Source organism: Moschus berezovskii, chromosome 5 (assembly GCF_049115385.1).
Source record: "Moschus berezovskii isolate FMDL1 chromosome 5, NW_MosBer_1.0, whole genome shotgun sequence".
Classification (NCBI taxonomy): domain Eukaryota; kingdom Metazoa; phylum Chordata; class Mammalia; order Artiodactyla; family Moschidae; genus Moschus; species Moschus berezovskii.
In genome coordinates this window covers 22,386,805-22,410,124 of record NC_142464.1, presented here as the reverse complement: position 1 = coordinate 22,410,124, position 23,320 = coordinate 22,386,805, and the positions used below count along the sequence as shown (strand labels likewise).

Genomic DNA, 23,320 nt, shown 5'->3' with positions numbered 1-23,320 from the left:
TGACATACCCGAGAGAGACAGGTGTCTATGGCATTTTCAGGTAGAGCTAGGAGAAAGCTGGGAATAGGAAAGAGAAAGGATGGCTTCTGAATTCTCAAACAGTCTAAAGGAAAACCTGGGAAGAGGGGTAGACTAGAGCAGAGGTTGGCAAACTAACACCTATGCTTGTTTTTGTAAACAAAATTTTATTGGAACACAAGTATGAACACTGATGCATCGTCTATGGCTATTCTCACAATATAGCATCAAGGTTTGATTGCAGCAGACAGCATGACCTGCAAAGCCAAACACAGTTCATCTCTGGCTCTGTACAGAAAAATTTTACTGACCTCTGAAAGAGGATGTGAAAGACAATTATCAAAGAATACTTCTGTGTCTTGAGAGCTTCAGAAAATTTGTCATGTGAAAAATGAATGAATTCTTAGTAAAGACAGCGCCCTTTGATTAGTATCATCCTACTTTACAAAGTAAAATAGACTTTACTTTTAAAATGGAGTTTAATTCTTCAGAGAAGGAGCTGCGTGTAGATCACATTGTACTTTTTTTGTGACAGGTGAAACTGATTTCTGAGCACCGGGGATGACAGCTCAGTGATCAGAGGCAGGACATTCCGACCTTTTTTAGTCCTTAAACTGTAGTTTCTCAAATGGGAGATGTCATATGTGTTAAAACGTTATTGAGATCATTTATTAACACACAGAGTATGATCTTTCTACTCAAGTTCCAAGTTAAACAGACTGAAACCAAACCTAAAGGATTCCAAAGAAATTGCATGTTAATTTTATTACGAAAGGGTTGTCTTATCCTGAGACAACTGCTATAAACAAAATTCAGCTGTGTCCCTATTGTTTCCACAGCTCAGATTTGATGGCGTTTTGGTGCCCAGATACATTGGTGCCAGTGCCACTGCATCTGAACAAGAGGATTTTATTCAAATAATAAACCCTCTGACTGATCACTGAAGGAAAAAAAAAAATGTGTGTATATGCATGTGGTGGGTGGCAGGGGTTGAACTTTTTAATAACATCAGCTAACTTCTCTGAGGTAACCAGAGCTATATAATCTTTGCCTTGAGGGCTGGGCCTGTGCTCACTGGATGAGCTGAGGAGAGTTTCTGTAGTCATTCACCCTTGCAAGGAGAGCCATGGAGACAGCAGCACCGGAGGGTCAGAAGTTAAAGGAAAGGTAAACTGTTCAACTGACAGTGAAACCCCTGTCGTGACCACAGGAAAAAGTACACATGCCCCACTGACCTTGGCATATAGTTGGCACATGTTTTGAACTATACCTGAAACAGCAGAAACTACTGCTGAACTAGCAGGTCCCATTTGTTATCAAAACCCAGACTGTTAACCATCTTCAGCCTCTGGCAGATTATTAACAAAGCATATTACTCAAATTTTACATATCATGTTAGTAAGAGCTGAATCTTAAAAATAACATCTGGGACTTCCCAGGCAGTCCAGGAGTTAAGACTCTGCATTTCCACTGCAGGGGGCATGAGTTCAGTCCCTCATCTGGGAATTAAGATCCCACATGCTGCACAGCACTGCCAAAAGAAAAAAAAACACATCTATTATTCCATAAATATGATGATGGTCTGTGAGTGGGACTATCAGACAGTGTACAGTAACTTAGCGTACAAGATACTGACAGAATCAAACTTTGCAAGTTTGTGGACTCTACTAAGAATTAACTGCTTTATATTTCTTCTTCAAAATGCCATATAATAGTTCTTGAAGGCTTTTTTTAGAGTTAGTCTTATATAAAAAAGTGGTAATTCATATGTAGATTAATTTCTATGACCAAGTAAAACAAGCCATCTATAAATTATACAAGAATGTAAATTAGAAAAATTTAATTTAAAAATTTCAAATATTAAAGGAAAACAAGTTCTTAGATTTCAAAAGCCCTTAAAAACATTATAAAGGTTTATAAAAAAAAAGTCACAAAATACAAGTTAAATCAGCCAGAGATTGAGTAAACTTGAAATTTACTACAAAAGTCTAGTATTACAAATGCTTGTGGATTTTTATCTATAAGAATTCCCTGAGGATTTCATTTCTCCATATATCAAAACCCCTTCACCATGTCCAATATGAACTATTTTAAGTTATTAAAGCTTAAAACATTTAAAATTACTGTACCATTTATATTGCTTCAAGCAAGTGATAGTCCTTTATATGAAAAGAAGAGAAAATCTATTTTGAATACATAAAACAAAATAGCACCTATCACTTAGATTTTGGAGAGAAGTGCAGCTTTTTAGTTAGCATTGAGGCAAAGCAGGGAACCTGCTTCTTTCCAATCGCACTTGGGTCTCTGCAGAAGTCTACTCGGCGCTGAGAAACCTTCCTGTTCACCAGGGTGAGGAGTTCTGTGAACTCCAAAGAGGAGCCGAATTTTCCCAGCATCTCACACAAATCTTGAATATACCATGAACCATTCACAGTTTCCCGATGAGAATAATAACCTAAAAAAGACAGGAGAAGCCACTGAAGTTTCCTGGTTACCTACTGTGACAGAAAATCACTTTTCAAGTCCAAGTTCTCAAAAATCATTGGGCAAGACTAAGATGTGTTTATGATACAGTGTAAAATTTTTTCTCTGCTGACTATTCTCATGTGGAAAAGAAGATTAATTCCACACAGTTCTATAAAAATGGTGTTGCTGCTGCTGCTAAGTTGCTTCAGTCACGTCCGACTCTCTGCGACCATAGACGGCAGCCCACCAGGCTCCCCTGTCCTTGGGATTCTCCAGGCAAGAACACTGAAGTGGGTTACCATTTCCCTCTCCAATGTGTGAAAGTGAAAGCGAAGTCTCTTGATGGTGTCCGACTCTTAGCGACCCCATGGACTGCAGCCCACCAGGCTCCTCCGTCCATGGGATTTTCCAGGCAAGAGTACTGGAGTGGGGTGCCGTTGCCTTCTCCAAAAATGGTATTAATGCTATGTAATTTTCTCCATGTCCTAAAAATTCCCAGGCCTAGTAGTAATTAGGCAATGATTTTTGAGACCAGTGATTAGAAAAAAGAAAAACATAAAAATTATTTACTACAATAGAGAACAACTGTCATCAAAATATTTTTCAGGGACTTCACTGATGGTCCATGATTTAGATGCTACACTTAAAAAAATTTTTTTCAACAGTGTTTTCCACAAGCGTTAACCATAAAAACAGTATCACCATCACTAACAGACACATTCTGCTGCTAAGATATTCAATATAATTAGCCTTAGAGCTTTATTTAACATATAATAGTTTTCAGGAAGGATTTTTCTATAAGGTACTTTATAGTTTTAAATATCACTCTGATCACATAACACAAGATGTCCATTAAGCTTATGAGCTTCACAACCAGATCTCATGTCCCATTAGAAAGACCTCACCTAAATCAAGCCAAGGTGAAACACACAGAAACTTAGCCAAGAAAGCGAATTATACATCTGTATTAAACACCCACACACCTTCTGCCACAGAGTAGCACATGAGGAAGTCGGCTCCAGCAGGAAGTGTGTAAACCGAGGCCGCGTCCACCTGGGTTAGGTTGGCATCCAGCATGTCTGTCCCATGATCAACTGTATCCAGAGGGATGACCGGCACGTCGTGCTGGCTGCCCCGGCATGCCTACAGGACAGGGAGGAAAATCCCCTCCTTCAGTTAGCTGTTCTTCCCTGTGCTGCACGTTCACAGTGAGTGTGTAGCTCAGTACTCCTGTACAGCAACATCAACAGAATCCACTGTATAGGCATTTCAGAAACCATGCATTCAGGTTTACAGCAGGCCAAAGCTGACAGTTCTTTTTTTCCTACTTATGTTTTCTCATAGTTGATGATTTAAAAAACTGGCATCCTCAACTAGACACCAAATTATGTTGACTGAAAGGTATTCTGTAGAGGGGAAAACATCTGTGGTTTTAAAGTTTCTTATGCCTTACGCACACCACAGCACCAGTACTTTTAGAAAAGTACAGTACATCCCTAAGTGTTTCTATTTAATCAGGTAATATATTCCCAGCCTGCGTTTTCCTTGCCAAGCTGCAAGGGTCAAAATAACAGCACCTGACCTGAGAGTCATTTTCAACGTGCCTCCTGCCTTCTGCCCCTACTTTAAAGTGAGGGCTCAAATTCTTACTAATTCTGACTCGTACAAAGGCTAACATTAAATGACTATTATGGGCTTTCTGTCCCCACTCCATTTATTTATTTTTTGCCAGGGTCCTTCTCCCTGGGAATTTGGTCTTTCAGTCAATAAGTCCCATCCCCATTTATATATTGAGGGCTTCAATATAAAACATAGAACCTCCAATATTTCAAATGTAACTGTATATGGTGACATGGTCTTTAAAGAGGTAATTAAGGTAAAATGAGGTCTATTGCTGGGCCCTAACCCCCTATGACTGGTGTCCTTATAAAAAGAGGCCAGGGCACAGACAGGCACAGAGAAAAGCCCATGTGAAGACTAAAGAGACAAGAATCAACCTCCCATCCAAGGAAAGAGGCCTCAGAAGAAATCAGCCCTGCTGACACCTTGATCTCAGGCTTCTAACTGCAAGAAAAGAAACTTCCTTTGTCTAAGCCCCCCAGTCTTTGTACAGGCAGACCTCAGAGATACTGCAGCTTCAGCTCCAGACCACTACAACACAGCGAATATTGCTACAGAGTGAGCCACATGAATTTATTTGTTTCCTAGTGCGTATAAAAGTTGTGTTTATACTATACTGTAGTCTGTTAAAGTGTGCAGTAGCATTAATTCTAAAGAAAAGTACAGACCATCACCTGAATCTTCAGCTAGCCACAATCTTTTTACAACAGTAATGTCAAAATCACAGATCATCATGATAAATAATATTTTAAAAATGTGAAATATAAAGTTACCCAGATGGGACAGAGACACAAAGTGAGCACATGCTGTTGGAAAAATGGCATCAGCACAGGGCTGCCACAGACCTTCAGTTTGTTTTAAAAAAGCGAAAGTGTAAAAATACACAAAGTACCATAAAGTGAGGGATGCCTGTATGCTGTTCTGGCAGCCCTCGTAAACTCAGTACAGTGCTCTAACAAGATTCTGCTGTAGTGCTATAAATGTGTCCATCAATTCTGAAATGGTTGAAGAATTACCAGCTTTAAAAGAAACATTCTGATGGATTTCAGAGTTACCAGATAAACAGAAGATTCCTAATACCCTATTTTTACAGGAAGATTTTAATCTTATTTTGTATTATCAGGCTTATTTTCAGACCTTTTCTACTATCTTCCTAAATGGAATGTAGAGCATGTGGAACTCAATGCCATCACTTGTCAAATCAACTGCAGTAAGCGTGGGAGCTGGCCTCTACTGGCTGGGGGTGTGCCATTTCCTAGGCACTGTTCAAAGCGTTTTTCATCTTAGGCCAGGTCATCTTATCCTCTCAATCACCCTATAAGGCAGTGCTCCTGTTATGAAGAATCTGAGGCATAGAGAAATAAAATAACTTGGCAAAACATTTTCCTTGATTTAGTTCCCGACAGTGCTGGCCACTCCCCCTTTTTCATGAACAGTCACCTATCATTCTTGTGATTTTTCTCCTACTCTTCTGAGCCATCCTCCTCATTGTCTTCCCTCTGCCCATCCCTCATCGGTATCCCTCAGTTCTGTTCTACACTTGTTTTTGGTGGCACCACGCAGCTTGTGGGGTCTTCGATTCCCAACCAGGGACTGAAGCCGGAGCCCTGGCAGTCACAGAGCGCCGTCATGGACCACAAAGGAATTCCCTCTGTACATGATTTTTCAGGGTATCCTTGACACGGAGAAGCTCATCTACTCCCATGCCTCCCACTACCCTCTATCCGCTCATTACCGCCCCAATGTACTTCTCTAACCCAGGCCGCCTGTCTCAATTACCATCCATCCCCTCGTTACTCCCAACTAACTTCCCTAGCCTAGGCCTCCTGTCTCAAGTTTCGACCTGTATTTCCAACATGTCTCACATACGCCCCAGTGCCGCAGTCCAAACAAGAAACCAGGGAGTCATCCTTGACTTCTTTTTTAAGTAGCCCCCTACTCCCTCTCTGAAGGAATGGCGGGTGTGAAATGTGGCCATGTCCTTCATGCAGCCCGGCAACATCAGGAATTCTCATTTTTTCCCAGAAATCCTTACTGAGGTACCAAAGGGGATGTTATTCAGGCCCCTCCAAATATTTTTATTCTTAATACAAGCTGGGCAGCGGCTAGCCACATCTTGGCTTAAGGGAAATGTGAAAGGACTAGAAGTCTAGCTGGGACTAGAAGTCTTCATGCCCACATTCTCCTCACTGGCTGGCACATCCTCCAGCCCCTACACTAAACCTGGTCTGAATAGGCGGCCCCCTCACTGCACTGGTCCATCAGCAGACACCTTCTCCAGAGGCTCTACCTTGACACTGTGCTGGGCCAGGGAGTCATTTCCAAGTAGTATTCCTTATTTTGAGCCATTTCCAAGTAATGAAGATACTGAGCATCTTTATGTTAAGAAAGAACTACCACTGACAGCTCAAGCTGCAACTCTGATTGGCTAGGATTCAAAAAGGGCCTTTTCCAATTACTGGAGAAAGTTAATTTCCAAAATCAGCTTTAGTTCTTTCTAATCACATGTACAGAACCATAGCCTTTAGAATTAAGACTATAACATTATCAGTCTTACCTGAATGATAAATATCTTGGGTTTTCCAACCAGGCTCTGACACTTGTCTCCTTTGAACAAGCCTGTTAACGTCTGAATTTCAATTTTGGCATCATATGCATAGATATGGCTGCCTTCCCCGTGACTCAGGAAAACACACACAAAGCAATCTGCGTCTACGTGGCTAGCAGCTGACGCTAAAAAGGACCCCAAAAGTTATTTAGAAATGAAAATAAGGTACTTATTATCTGTATATAAAATTTTAATTTACTAATATTAAAGTTTCACATAATTGCGGGGAAATTTTATTATAAAATGTCTAATGAAACTCATTTAATTAAGCAATAATTTATACAATACTGTATCTGACTTTTAAACATCCTAATTATTACAGTTCAAAGTAACAGAGTTTGAACAGGTTTTTGTGAGCTTTTTTAAAACACAGAATTATGGGGAACCCCTAAAAAGTTTCTTTGAATCATCAGAGACCTTCTTAGAGCAGACTGGAAAGGCACAGAAACTACCCCGCAGCACCTCCCTATGTGTCGCTGCACCTCTAAGGGAGGCGGCGCCGCCACTACTGTGTCTACAGTGCTTGGAGCTCCCAAAGAGAGTTAAGACACGAGGCTGACGCCCTCCAGAGCTGAGGAGCAAGCAAAGCAGGAAAGCTGGTGAGCAGCCAGCTGAAATTCTTTACAGATTAAAGAAGTTTCCTTCTCCAACCCTGGTATGAGGGTCCTCAAAAAATTAAAACCAGAGCTACCATAGCCTACCTTTCCACTTCTGGGTATTTATCCAAAGACAACGAAAATGCTAACTCGTAAAGATGTACGAACCCTTGCATTCTCTGCAGCATCATTACAACAGCCAAGATACAGAAACAGCCTAAATGTCCATTAATGAATGAATGGGTAAGGAAAGTGTGGTAAGTACATCTACTGTGGATTAGCATTCAGTCATTAAAAAAAAAAAACAACTGACAATTTGCAACAACATGGATGAGCCCTAAGGGCACTATGCTAAGTGACACAAGTCAGAGAAGGACGTGATCATGTCACTAGATGTGGAAACTAAAAACCCAGCAAGCGAGCAAAACCAAGTTCAAAGTTGGAGAGAACAGAATGGGGGCAGCTGGGGCAGGGGAAAGGAGAAGGGTGAGGCAAAACGGTGAAGGGGTCAAAAGGTGTAAACTTGCAGTTAGAAACTAAGTAAGTCCTGGGGATGTTAATGTACAGCATGATGGCTACAGTTAGCGGCACTGTACTGCATATTTGAAAGTTGCTAAGAGAATAAATCTTAAAAGTCACTAGAAAAGATTTTGTAACCATGAATGGTGACAGACGGTAAGTAGATTTATGGTGGCAGTCGTTCCCCAATGTACAAAATGTGACCCCATGGCCTGCAGCACACCAGGCTCCTCTGTATGTCAATTATACCTCAATTTAAAAAAAAGTTCTGAAGAAAGTTTAATGATGTAATTGTTGTAATAATCCATTGACAAATTACTTAAGAACCCATGACATGTGGTTCTTATTATACACATTAGGTTGTTAATCTACCTACTGCATGCTGCTGCTGCTGCTAAGTCACTTCAGTCGTGTCCGCCTCTGTGCGACCCCACAGGCGGCAGCCCAGCAGGCTCCTCTGTCCCTGGGATTCTCCAGGCAAGGCTCCTCTGTCCCTGGGATTCTCCAGGCAAGAACACTGGAGTGGGTTGCCATTTCCTTCCCTAATGCACGCATGCATGCTAAGTCGCTTCAGCCGTGTCCGACTCTGCGACCCTATGGACAGCAGCCCACCAGGCTTCTCTGTCCACGGGATTCTCTAGGCAAGAATACTGGAGTGGGTTGCCATTTCCTTCTCCAACCTACTGCATAGTGATGTAGAAATTAAGAGATAATGTATGTAAATCAGCAATATTTTGAAGTCAGTCAAAAACTTCGGTATGGAAGGAGTCAGTTAAAAAATGACTGCCCGGCACCTATAGTATTTGCATCTTAGGCTTTTAATTGCCAAATGAAAAGATCATTGCATTCATTTCCAGAGTAACAGACTGTAACTAGTGGTATATAAACTATAACTTGGTAGGCATTATACTTTGCAAAGGTCTCTAAATCTGCTGAGTAACGTATAATCAGAGAGGCACAACCAAAACCTATAACCCATGCTAAATTACTTGACAAGCCTTTTTTACAACAGTTAATTATTTGGACCTGTCTCCATACAAGGATAATTAAAAACTACTCAGTCCCATCAAAGGAAGATGAATAGGGAAACTACTTACCCTCATGAATTTTGAGCAATAGTTCTTCTGCTCTAAGATCATCAAAACATTTTACTTCAAATCCTAGATCTGAAAACCTGGAGATTAAATTGGATACTAGCTTATGAGCTATTCAAAACTGTCATATACTTCTAATTATTTGAGGAATCTATACACATTTTTATGACATATAAATTGACTTTAGGAAGAAAGAAAAATCAAATATGACAATGATGGTTTTCTTCAATTATCCATGGCAGGAAGGGATTTATTCATGATAACTGATTTAAGTTAGAATACTGCTGTCTACTATGCAGATATATTTATAAGAATGCAAAGACTGTTAATATTTAATAAAACAGGATTAAGGGGACAATTCAGGTAAGTTCTTAGGAGAGGCTGAGCCCACGTGAGGTTCATCCTCAAATACTCCTGCTCTCCTATTCCTACAGTACAGACAAGTAGTTATCACTTAAACATCTGACCATCTGGATGTTACATAAAACAATACTACCTGCGCCTAAGATTGTCTCTGTCGGCACGGGTGCCCTGCCTGTCTGGCAGGGTTAAGTGCCAGAAGAACCTCTCATGATTGAAGATTAACGCAATTCCTCTCCTCTTGTGGTCCATTTTGTACTTTTCAGTCGGATCAAATATTTCTCTGTTTAGGAAAAGTTTAAAAAACAATCACTCTAGGTCATACTAAATAATAAGCTCCTCCAAGCCCAAGGTCAACACACAGAATAGACAGCGGTCTGCTGCTTCCTCCTCCACCAGGCCGACAGGCCACTGCTGTGCCCTGGGCAGGCCTCCCAGCCACACTGGTCAGCAAAGTCCTCAAACATCTCTATACCAACTGGTAAATGGCAGCCATCCTGAGCAAACCCCTCCCACCCCCGCAATACCTCTGCTTGGGCGTCTTTCCCCCAGGGCTCCAGGGACCAAAGACAATGGTCTGGCTCAGGCCAAGGCCATCCCAATTCTTCAATATCTTGAGCCTCAGTCTAGGTCCCTTCAGAACCAGGGGCGGCAACCAACCCGCACACCTACAAGCCAGCCCTCTGGATACTAAAACCTGACATTCTCCGCTCTGCTTTTCAGCGCCCATGTCCCTTTCTTACTTTGATTTCTGTAGGCTGATGATGGCCACTAAAGGAAAAGACCTTTATGAGTAAACAGAACATTATTACCTCCTAGGGAAGGCATCTATTTCGGTCATGTTTTGTTCTTCACCTATTAAAAGAAAGTAGGGTTTTGTTAATATACTTTTTGATTTATGGTCATAAAACACATTAGGAACTCCCAGCCGCCTTGACTCCTATCTGCTAAAATCCTTCTGTCTTGGCTGGTTTAAAAGTTAAAGGATGTGAGAAGGGGTAAGGGAGAAGGAAGGGAAAGTGCTATTAGTAACAAATGAACTGTACATGCCACAATTGGAGAAGTCTGCAACCACAACTACAGAAAGCCCACGCACTTCAAGGAAGACCCAGCACAGCCAAAATAAATAAACGAACCGTAAACGCACAGCTCAGTTCTTTCTCACCTCCAACTCTTCCGTGCAAAATAAAAAAAGATCATAAACAGAAATGGAAAAATACTACTCAAATTCATTTGCTGCACCCTATGCCAAAATTAACAAATGTAGCTCTGTGATTATGAAGCTCAAATGAAATATGAGACTGCTTTATTTTGCAGCAAATGTTTTTTGCAAATATTCTCTGAAGCAGAGAAGGAGTGAAGTCAAGCAAGAGAACTGAACACAGTGTGGTTGACACTGGATTACCCTACTGCCTGGAAGTGGCAGATGTTTTGGTAGAGGGAGGGAAGGGCAAAGACTCAGATTCTGATCTCCTGCATGACACACGCGCTTGTTATGATCCTATAATGGGGACCCTCTTCTCCCAACCCAAGATCAGACTTCCCCACCCACAAGACAACTCTCACTGAATCCCTCTCCTCCCAGGAACAGTGCTGTGCGACAGAGCCTTCTGCTGTGACAGAATCCCCTATACCCGAGCTGTCTCTGGGGGCAGCCACTGGCCACATGTGCTTTTGAGCCCTTGAACTTTGGCTAGTGCAACTGAAGAACTCAATTTTTAATTAACTTCAGCTTGTTTAAATTTCTATAATGTGTGGCCAGTAGCTTCTCTACTGGACAGCAATAGTGAGTCTAACATCTACCAGAAGAGTGCATACACTCATGAATCTGCTTTTACCTGATAAACAGCCTGAGAGGGGAGAGGTGACGACTATACAAATACTAATAATGTAGCAGGATGCCCCTTTCAGCTGAGGTCTTTGAAGGAGGCGGACGCACCCTAAGGGTAAGCTCCTACCCATCATCTCCCCACCAAGAGGGTGGTGGTCCCCTCACTCCTTGGAGTCTCTCCCTCATGCCTGATGGGTCTAACCTTGTGTCTCCTCACTGACAAAAATCCACCTAGGGACAGAGCATGAGGAGAGGGAGAATTCAACTCCAGGCCCTTTACCAGTCACAGCCTGCTCCTTCTGGACTGCATCCAGCACTCAAACCAGCCAAGACCCCAGAGGGGTCACCCTTCCCCTTTCCAATAAGCCCCAATCAGTTTTCTTTAACCTTCTGCATAAATCCCTGGCCTGGTAAAATGCAGATTCCTGGTCCCTAACCCAGATTTACAGAATCAGAACCCTGGGAGATGTGACAAAGTGATTTTACTCGCACCAAAGATCAGGAGTCAGAAGCAGCCCCTCTAGTGCATCCTCCCCCATCTCATCCTGCTCTCAGGCGGATCCTGTGTATTCCACACCGTGCTGGACTGCAGACACTTCCTACCAAGCTCTCCTCTGTCAGGGGACATCCCTACCACGCAGCTGCTTCCTGGGGGGTCTCCTATTTCACACAGCGCTCTACTGAAGACACGATCTACTCCTCACAATGTTCCAGAAGGGGCCCCGCCCACTCCACACACTGCTCTACTCAGGTTGCGTGGTGCCCCGTCCCCCCAGGAGACTTCTGCTCCACACACTGACCCTGGGGATTATTAACACACAGAGTCGGACACGACTGAAGTGACTCAGCAGCAGCAGCAGCAGCTGCACACACGGAGAAGGCACTGGCAAGCCACTCCAGTACTCTTGCCTAGAAAATCCCATGGACGGAGGAGCCTGGTGGGCTGCAGTCCGTGGGGTCGCTAAGGGTCGGACACAACTGAGCGACTTCACTTCCACTTTTCACTTTCACACATTGGAGAAGGAAATGGCAACCCACTCCAGTGTTCTTGCCTGGAGAATCCCAGGGACAGGGGAGCCTGGTGGGCTGCCGTCTATGGGGTCACACAGAGTCGGACACGACTGAAGTGACTTAGCAGCAGCAGCTGCACACACGGTGCTACCAGACACATTCCACGCGCTTTTCTCCTAGAACTCTTCCGACCCTGTGCTCTCGATACTGGGGACACTTCCTCCCTCAAAACTCCTCTGTCCAGAATACTGCCTCCGTCACACACTGGTCTCCGGTGAAAGCTCCTGCTCCACACACTGCAACAGCCGACGCTTCCTAACCAGACACGCTCCACGCGGGATGCTGACCCAGTGAACACTCAGAACACATCCCGCTCCACACTGCTCCACGGGGTGCATTTCCTGCCAAGACTCCCCTCTGCTCAGGGACGCTGCCCTTCTGAACACACAACTCTTCAAGGCTGACTTCCTACTCTACACACTGAGCTACCCAAAACCCCTCCCAGCCGGTAAACTCCTCCACCCAGAATACTTCCTACAACACAATGATACAGTAGGGTACTTTCTCGTCCAACACTGCTCCCCTGGGGCACTTCCCACTCCACACAGTGCTCTACTGGGGTTACTTCCTAGTCACACACTGTTCTAACTGGGATTCATCCTACCCCACAGATTGCCCTCCCAGAAGACCTCTTATTCCACACACTGTCTACTGGGGTTGCTTCCTGCTCTCCACACCGCTCTACTAACCAACGTGCAGGGTTTCCTCTCCTTCCACTTTCAAAAGCATTCCATGATCTACTTTTTTTCTTCCGACCTTTTAATACCCTTACTACCTCCTTATCATTAAAACAATTACATAAGAAACAGCATCACTCAAACTAAACACATTAAATCTATATCTAAAATTCAGTCTCACCTCAAGAAACAAGAAAAATCTCAATCTGACCTTACACCTAAAGCAACTAGAGAACATCAATAACAACAGCAGCACCAAAGTTTAGTAGAAGAAATGAATGATAAAGATGAGAGCAGAAATTAATGACATAGAAATGAAGAAAATAGCAAAAATCAATAAAACTAAAAGTTGGTTCTTTGAGAAGATAAAATTAATAAGCCTTTAGCCAGAATCATTAAGAAAAAAAGGAGAGGATTCAAATCAACAAATTTAGAAATGAAAAAGGAGAAATTAACAACTAATACTGCAGAAATACAAAGTATCAGAAGAGACTATTACAAGCAACTATTTGATAATAAAATAGAGGACCTGGAAGAAATGGACAAATTCTTGGAAAGGTACAACTTTTCAAGACTGGACCAAGAAGAATTAGAAAATATAAACAGACCAATCACAAGTAAGGAAATTGAAATTGTAATTTAAAATCTTTCAACAAACAAAAGGCCAGGATCAGACGGCTTCACAGGCAAATTCTGTCAAACATTTAGAGAAGAGATAACACCCATCTTTCTCAAACTCTTCCCAAAAACTGCAGAGGAAGGAACACTCCCAAACTCATTCTACAAGGCCAGCATCGCCCTGATACCAAAACCAGACAAATAAATTACCAAAAAAAAACCCTACAGCTCAATACCACTGAGGAACAAAGACACAAAATCCTCAACAAAATACTAGCAAACAGAGTCCAGCAACATATTAAAAGACTCATACATCGTGATCAAGTGGGATTTATCCCAGGGGTGTAAGCGTTCTTCAGTATACTCAAATCAATGTGATATACCATATTAAATAAAAACCATATGATCATCTCGATAGATGCAGAAAATGTTTTTGACAAAATTTAACACCCATGTATGATTAAAAAAAAACTCTCCAGAAAGTGGGCATAGAGGGGATCTACCTCAATATAATAATGGCCATATACAGTAGGCCCACAGCAAACATCATTCTTAATGGTGAAAAACTGAAAGCATTTCCTCTAAGATCAGGAATGAGACAAGGATGTTCACTCTCACTATTATTATTCAGCATGGCTTTGGAAGTTGGTGGCTCAGATGGTAAAGAATCTGCCTGCAATGCAGGAGACCCGAAGTCAATCCCTGGGTTGGGAAGATTCTCTTGGAGAAGGGAATGGCTACCCACTCCAGTATTCTTGCCTGGAGAATTCCATGGACAAGTATACAGTCTACAGGGTTGCAAAGAGTTGGACATGACTAAGCGATTAACACTTTCACTTGGAAGTCCTAGCCACGGCAATCAGAGAAGAAAAAGAAATTAATACAATTATAAAAGCAGAAGTAAAACTGTCACAGTTTGCAGATGACATGATACTATACATAGAAATCCTAAAGATGCCACCAGAAAACTACTGGAACTCATCAATGAATTTGGTAAAGTTGCACAATACAAAATTAATGCACAGAAGTCTACTGCCTTCCTATACACTGACAATGAAAAATCAGAAAGAGAAATCAAGGAAACCATCCCATTTACCATCATAACCAAAATAATAAAACACCTAGGAATAAACCTACCTAAAGAGGCAAAAGACCTGTACTCAGAAAACTATAAAACACTAATCAAAGACAGAAAGAAGACACAAACAGATGGAGAAATACACCATATTCTTGGATGGGTCAGTATGACTATATTACCCAAAGCAATCTACAGATTCAATGTAATCTCTATCAAATTATCAATGACATTTTTCACAGAATTAAAACAAAAAATTTTACAATTTGTATGGAAATACAAAAGATCCTGAAACCAATTGTGAAACTGCTGAAAGCAAATGGTCAAAGCAATTGTGAGCAGGAAAAATGAAGCTGGAGGAATCAGGCTCCTCAACTTCAGACTATACTACAAAGCTGCAGTAATCAAAACAGTATGGTATTGACATAAAAACAGAAATATAGATCAGTGGTACAAGACAGAAAGCCCAGAGATAAATCCACTCACCTACGGTCACCTAATCTATGACAAAGGAGGCAAGAATATACAATGGAGAAAAAGTCTCTTCAAGAAGTGGTGCTGGGAAAACTGGACAGCTACACTGAAAAGAATGAAATTAAAACAGTGCTTAACACCGTACAAAAAAATAAATTTAAAATGGATCAAAGACCTAATTTAAGACAGGACACTATAAAACTCCTAGAGGAAAACATAAGAAAAACATTCACTGACATAAAACACAGCAAGATCTTTTGACCCACTTCTTAAGAGTAATGAAAAACAAAAATAAACAAATGGGACCTAATTAAACTCAAAAGCTTTTGCACAGCAAAGGAAACCATAAACAAGATGAACAGACAACTCTCAGAATGGGAGAAAATGACTGCAAATGAAGCAACGGATAAAGGCTTCATCTCCAAATATACAAACAGCTCATGCAGCTCAATATAAAAAACAAAAAACAGGGACTTTGCCGGCGGTCCAGTGGCTAAGACTCCAAGCTCCCAATGCAGGAGGCCAGGGTACAATCCCTGGTTAGGGAACTAGATCCCACAAGCCACAACTAAGAGTGCACAACTAAAGATCCTACGTGCTGCAACAAAGACCCAAGATCACCTGTGCCGCAACTGAGACCCAGCCCAGCCAAGCAAATAAATAAATGTTAAAAAAATACAAACAACCCAATCACAAAATGGGAGGAAGACCTAAACAGACATTTCTCCAAAGACGACATACAGATGGCCAACAAACCATTGCTAATTATTGTAGAAAGGCAAATTCAAACTACAATAAGGTATCGCCACACACCAGTCAGAATGGACACCATCAAAAAATCTACAACAAATGCTGGAGAGGATGTGGAGAAAAGGGAACCCTCTTGCACAGTTGGGAATGTAAATTGCTACAGCCATTATGGAGATTCCTTTAAAAAAGTTGGAATAAAACTACCACAAGATCCAGCAACTCCCACTACTGGGCATATACCCTGAGGAAACCAGAATTGAAAAAGACACATGTACCCCAATGTTCACTGCAGGGCTATTTACAAAAGACAGGACATGGAAACAACCTAAGTGTCCACTGACAGATGAATGGACAAATAAGATGTGGCACAAATACACAATGATGGCATATTACTCAGACAGAGAGAGGAATGAAATTAGGTCATCTGTAGAGATCTGGACAGACCCATACATAGTCTTCCCTGCAGTCAAGTAAGTCAGAAAGAGAAAAACAAGTATATTAATGGATGTATGTGGAAATCTAGAAAAATGGTAAATGAACCTAGTTCCAGGAGAGGAAAGAAAGGCAGCTGTAGAGAACCGACATATGGACACAGTGGGAGAAGGTGAGGGTAGGATGGACTGGAAAATTACGATTGACATATATACACTACCATATGTAAAAGAGGGAACCTGCCATTATAGCACGGAGAACGCAGCTCAGCGCTTTGTAATGACCTAGATGGATGGCACAGAGTGGTGGGCGGTGCAAAGGTGGCCCACAAGGGAGGGTATGTATGTATATATATAGCTGATTCACATCTTTGAACAGCAGAAACTAACACACATTGTAAAGGAATTACATTCCAATTAAAAAAAAAAATCTTTATCTGAAAGCCAATCACTTCCTTCACCCTCCAAGAATCTGCATGGGTTGAAAAGCACTGAGCCTCTTCTGAGAAGCCCAGAGGAGTAGCAGACCCAGCAGCTCGCCTCTCCCAGCTTTTGCACCTTGTTGGTAGTGAGCCTAAGGCAGCCTGACGTGTCCCCAGCAGAGGTTGTGCCAAGTGGCTGGTCAACAAACTAACTCAAGTCCTTGAGAGTGAAAGCACTGGAGATGTACACGCTATTGGGTCTCTAAGGTTTCTTTTTCATAGTCTGATGAAGGAGCGTCACAGTTCCCCTGGGCTGATGTAATTTAAGCTGTGCATTTGAGTCATCTCAAATATTGCCGTCAGCTTACAGATTTAGGGAAGACAGCTAGTATTAAGTAGTTCAAGATTAATTTGTTTAAAATGACATTCAGTTTCAAAGTTAACAGGACAATCTCATTGAGGCATCTTTTTAAAGTCTGTTTTTTTTTTTTTTTTGTCACTGTTAACACAATAGACGTAGAAAGAAACTGGGCTCTGAAAACTTAATTCTGAACCTCACAGGCTCTAACCTTCACTCTGCTATAAACAGGCGCCCTGTGTCCTACAATATCAACACTGACCTGGTCTAGCTGCCAGTCTGTTCTAGCAGTTTGCTGAATCAGAATAGAAAGCTATGGAGACAGGCATTAGAATGGAAGTTAAAAAACTTCCTCGGAGCTGATCAATTTTACCCAGCTTCAGAGAACAGACATTATTGAGGCAGGAGACAGCTGGGCTCTAGCACAGACATTTACAACTGGCCCTTTGATCACAATTCCTGGGGAGAGAAAAAGATAGGCTCCAGGCCAGACACTACCAGCCCTCTGCTTACATTTCCTGAGGCAAGAGACAGATGGGCTTTGGGCTATGTATTTATGACCAGACTGCTGTCTACATTTCCAGATCTGCTCTTAGATATAAAAACAACAGGAATACAGTGGATAACCAGACCTTACGGGTTATCCACTGGGTACCTTAGGGCAGGAACAGAGGGCTAAACTCTGTTAGAAGATCAAGAGGTCATACATTTCCCATTCTTAGGGCAAAGGAGACACTACACGTGTATAAAAGGCTTCAGGGGGCCAAAAAAGGCAGGGAATGTCGGACCACAGCCACCGTATGCCTCTGCGATGAAATCCATCTTGACTGAGGGGTGCATGCATACCCAGGGGAGGGTCCTGAGACAAACTAACTGGGGGTGGAGAGTAGGGGGAAGTTGGGGTGTCAAAACAAGACAACTGGCCAAAGGTAAGCAAAGACCAGGAGTGCAAGTCGCTTAGTCATGTCTGAGCACATGGACTGAAGCCCACCAGGCTCCTCTGTCCATGGGATTCTCCAGGCGACAATACTGGAGTGGGTGGCCATGCCCTTGTCCAGGGGATCTTCCCGACCCAGGGATCAAACCCTCATTGCAGACAGCTTCTTTACTGTCTTAGCCACCAGCACTGTCCTATATAAATGACTTAACCATCTCACAGAGTCGGCCACGACTGAGAGGCTGAACGGAACCTTCTTTTTACTATGTCCTCATTAGAGAGGACACACCCACACCCTTTCTCTGCAGGCGTGCATCTCTGACTTGCTTCTCTCTTAACAGTCTCGCTGTGTTTGCTCCCACTTGTCATTGTGCTATGTCTCTAATAATAAACTTTGTACCTGCATTTACAGTTTTTGCCTCCGTGAAAAATGCATTTTTCACTGGGGGCAAGAGTCAGGGAAAAACAGGTTCTAGCCTCTAGCCTTTACTGGTCTGGAAGCTGGGATTCCTGGTTTTCATCGAGGCTACCCAGATTCAATTCTTGGGCAGGGAATTACAATCTCGCTTCATGCCACAGCTCACTGCTGCCACTCCGAGATCAGTATGATTCTGTCACAGTCATTTAAACTGTATGTGCCCAACAGGCCAGCTTTCAGAAAGGGTGCACAGTATCACTATACTGCATAATGCCAACTCACTGGAAAAGACCCTGATGCTAGGAAAGACTGAGGGCAGGAGAAGAAGAAGACAGAGAATGAGATGGTTGGATGGCATCACTGACTCAATGGACATGAGTTTGAGCAAGCTCCAGGAGATGGTGAAGGACAGGGAAGTCTGGCGCGCTGCAGTCCACGGGGTTGCAGAGTCGGACACAACTTAACGACTGAATGACATTCTGCATGAATACAAATAAACTGGTTTTGTTGACACGGAGAAAATACATCTTAGTGAGGGAGATACTCTGTATAAGATTTATACATTCCTTTTCATCTGCAATTATTCTCAGAAATGGGTCAACCAGACTCTTGACCTCTCCTCCCTTCTGTTTCTGATTTATGCAATTTTCCTCTCCATCATAATGGAACCATCTCTTTGCTCAAACCCGCTTTTTACAAAACCAATCAATCATTCTTTTTCCTCCACACCTTAACCTGAGAATGCCTCCAGCTACCATGTGTTGATGGCGTGGCACATGAGATAACTTTATCTCACTCTGCTCCATAGGTCCTTTGAGACAGAGAAAGTGCAAGGGGCTTATCTAAGGTTGGTGTCTTGGAGTTGGTACCGAAAGGCCCGGTTCTGCCTGCAGATTCCAAAGTCCACGCACTAGCTGTTAACATGGTAAAACCACTCCCAGGGAGAGACCAGAAACCTTTCTAAACCAAGGGCTCACTTCTCCAAACCTCGTCTATCTGCTGTCGCCACCTTCATTCACTGCAGTATCTGTGACAATCTACCCATATTCCTTATCAAGGACTGGCTTCATAATCCTACCTTCAGTGACTCCTGTCAGGCCTGGAATACACAGGAAAAGGAGTAATGTGGACGAAGAAAGGGGAGCAAGCAGGAAAGGCAGGAAACCATCACAGGAATGGCGCAGTGACCAGCGGTGCCTCAAGCATCCTGCCCTCCTCCCCAGCCCTCCCCCCGGATCCCAAAAGGGAAACGGTTGCTGGACCCCCACTGTCCCGTCAGGGTAACCACACTTCCTGAACAACCGTGGTGACTTTTACAACCTGCCTCTGGGACAAGGCTTGTTTTATGTAGCAAAGAACAAAAAGCTCTGAAATAAAGGCACTCCGTGGATTGACCGCCGGCGAGTCAAACCACTTTCCCCCTCCTCCCCCCGCCCCGCCCCGCCCAGCCCAGCTCTTTTTAAAAACTATGGCCAGGCTCAGAGTTTCTAAACCTTATCAGTAATATGATTATAAGTGACTGGGAAGAACGTCCTAAAGTATGTATTTAGAAGCTGATTATCTTGTAGAGAAAAGTTGTTTGTTGTTTTAGTCGCTGTGTCCCACTCTCTGCGACCCCATGGACCTCAGCCCGCCAGGCTCCTCTGTCCGTGGGATTCTCCAGGCAAGAATACTGGGGTGGATTGCTATGCCCTCCTCCAGGGGATCTGCCCGACCCAGGGATCGACTCAGGTCTCCTGCTTTAGCAGGTGGATTCTTTACCATCTGAGCCACCAGGGAAACCCAGAGAAAAATTACCGAGGCCTTCAGTTAAACTCACAAATAACTGCAGGTTTCCCGGATGCAGGAGCACCATGCGGCTGTGCAGCTGCCCGGGCCTGACTTTCATCCCCAGTTTCCGTGCGGGCAGGCCCGGGGCTTCCGTCTACCCGGGCGCCCCCGCGGGCTGCTCACGCTCCACTGTTCCTACAGCCAACCACTTACTTTTACGTAGAAATGAAAAAAAAAAAAAAATAAGGCCCAACAAGACCCCAAAGTTAAGTCTTCTTATGACCAGGCGCAGTTAAAGTTCAAATAGCCACGACAGCTAGGCGGAGATCAGCGCCCGGAGGACAAAGGCGGCCGGGGCACGCCCCAGCGCCCGGCGCCGCCGCCGGGGACCGCAGGGAGGCGGCGGAGAGGCCCCCGAGTTGTTTTTCCTGCGCCCAGAAGCCCAGCCTCCCACCCGCCCGAGCGCTGCCCTGCAAGACCCTCAACTTCCCCCGGCCGCCGAGCAAAGCCGGGGGAACCCGCGTCCGCACTCGCGCCCCGCTCGGCACCCGCCACCTACCTGCACCGCAAGCCGGGCGCAGCGCAGACTCCGAGCTCATCGCGGCCGAGAGCGCAGCGCCGCCGCCGCCGCCGCCCCTTCCTCCGCCCCCGCCGCCCCTTCCTCCGCCCCCGCCGCCCGGTCCCCGCCTGCCAGCGGTGGAGGCGGGGCTTGCGGCGCGGAGGCGCCCTTGCCTCCGCTCGGAGTTCGCCGCGGCCGGAGCGCCCGGGCAAGGCGGAGGACGCGGTCTTCCCCCGCCTGGCGCCTGGGGAGCCGAAGCCGGCCCTCGGGAGATGTCAGCAACGATTCCGAGGACAGCCCGCGGGCCTGGGGTGGGAGGCTGCGGCAATCCCAGATCACTGGCGGCGAGCCCCGGGTCCCTCGAGCTCCGCCCCCAGCCTCTGCTGCTCCCGCACCTCAGAGGTGTGCGCTGCCGCGGTTCCCCCGTTCCCTAGTAGTCCTTTTCCCAGTGCCGGGGACCTGTTCAGGTCAGCCGCTCAGTCGTGTCCGACTCTCCGCGACCCCATGAACCACAGCGCGCCAGGCCTCCCTGTCCACCACCAACTCCCGGAGTTCACTCAAACTCATGTCCACAGAGTCGGTGATGCCATCCAGCCATCTCATTCTCTGTCGTCCCCTTCTCCTCCCGCCCCCAATCCTTCCCAGCATCAGAGTCTTTTCCAGTGAGTCAACTCGCCGCATGAGGTGGCCAAAGTATTGGAGTTTCAGCTTTAGCATCAGTCCTTCCAATGATCACCCAGGATTGATCTCCTTTAGAACGGACTGGTTGGACTCCTTGCAGTCCAAGGGACTCTCAAGAGTCTTCTCCAACACCACAGTTCAAAAGCATCAATTCTTCGGTGATCAGCTTTCTTCACAGTCCAACTCTCACATCCATACATGACCACGGGAAAAACCATAGCCTTGACTAGACGGACGTTTGTTGGCAAAGTAACGTCTCTGCTTTTTAATATGTTGTCTAGGTTGGTCATAACTTTCCTTCCATGCCATTTACTGCTCATTTTATTGTAGGCATAAAATATTTCTGAAATCACTTTGTTCCTAGTGCAATGAAGACATGGAATATCAGTATCTCCCTCATAAGCTGGTTGAGACAATTGAGTTAAATTACTGTATTCAGAAGTGCCTGGCTTGTGAAAAGCTCAGTAAATTTTTATTGCCACCATCTTAAGCATATTGAAAGCAGACTTGGCCTTCTTTTGGTTTGACTGTTACCGGGAAGTTGCTTAGGATGTAGGAGGTACTCCGTAAATATTTACCCACTGAATGAGATTCATAATTTCAGCATTTGTGCTCCGGCATCCCAGTTTGAATGAGTTATCTGCCCACCAGAGCTTCCTGTTCTTCAGCCTACTTTACATGGTCTCCTCTACTTGAGCCCTAAAAGTACTCCTTATACAGAAGTGGAACTCCAATTGGCTAACCTTCCATTTACCTGAAAGGAACAGATGAAAGGAATTAAATTTTCCCCCCAGATGTTTGTTATCTCAGAATGTTGTATTGCCTTTATAGCATATGGGTTGATGTATTTGAAAGATCTGTTTTCCTTAGGAAGTTTAAGTATAAAGTATTAGGATAGCCATTTCTAAATTCTGAGTGCTGAATTTTAGCCTTTCAAAGCAATAGCTATCCCCTCACCCTGACCCCATGAAAAAGGGTGTCTGTGATTGGGAAATAGGCTGCCAAGGTTCTAATCCTTGCTCCATCGTTTTATTGGCTGTGAGGCTTTGGACAAGTAAGGCAGTTTAACCATTCCCAGCTTCAGATTCTTCTCTTTAAAATGGGGCGCAAATTAATTCAACAGTTGAGACAGAAACTGCCAAACTCCTAGAATAGTACCCAGCCCACAGTAAGCTTTCGGTCGGTGTTAGTTTTAGATACTGAAGATTATCTAGACAGTTCTCAAACTGTGGCCTCTGAACCAGCAGTATCCACATCATCTGGGAACGTACTAGAAAAGCAAACTCTTGGGACCTGTGCAGTCAGACATAATGGATGAGAAACTCCAGGTGGGATCCAGGAGTATATTTTAACAAGCCCTCCAGTGACTCTGCAGCATGCTCTCATTTGAGACATAGACGGATTAGAATTCTACCAAGCAATCTCTAGGAAAAAAAAGGAACTCATAGCAAATCCATATTATTAAAATAATTAAGATATACTAAAGACCAAGTTACCTGACAGGATGGCTTGATTCTTGCCATTATAAATAGTCACTTTTATGGAATTTACTGAAACCAAGGCTCTTAGTCAACTGTTACCTATCCAAGGAATGAAATATATGAGCTAAAGTTAAATTCAGAGATAATTCTAGAACTTAAAATGTGGCCTTTCTTTTTTCAGCATTTACCCCCACTAAACCTTGTTTTTTCCTACACAAATCTTAGAAATACGTAATTTTTATAATTCTGATTCCTACATTTGAGAGCCAACAAAGACAAACATTGTTAAGTAGTCAGCAAGGAGACTGAAGGATGTTTTGGAAACCAAATTAAGCCTGAGACGAAACCAAAGCACATCACTGCAGCCTGAATGCAAAGATGACACTGTTGGTCTAGTTTTAGTTATTTTGATCGGAACTATTCATTTAGTTCTTTTTCATATACTGGTTGAACCAATTCTCTGAGGAAAAACGGCAAACTAAGGGG

At 43.8% G+C, this 23,320-nt stretch overlaps 1 protein-coding gene across 1 annotated transcript; it reads right to left on the bottom strand.

The window, feature by feature from the left end:
• Nucleotides 1–1,567: 1,567 nt before the first annotated feature.
• CASP6 (caspase 6) lies at nucleotides 1,568–20,754 on the bottom strand. Its single transcript, XM_055434800.2, has 7 exons — nucleotides 20,673–20,754; nucleotides 10,094–10,136; nucleotides 9,418–9,564; nucleotides 8,925–9,001; nucleotides 6,662–6,837; nucleotides 3,468–3,627; nucleotides 1,568–2,473 (listed from the first exon to the last, which is right to left on the bottom strand). Exons 1-7 carry the CDS (start codon nucleotides 20,710–20,712, stop codon nucleotides 2,235–2,237), a joined length of 882 nt encoding a protein of 293 aa, XP_055290775.2. The 5' UTR covers nucleotides 20,713–20,754; the 3' UTR covers nucleotides 1,568–2,234.
• Between the last annotated feature and the right edge of the window lie 2,566 nt (nucleotides 20,755–23,320).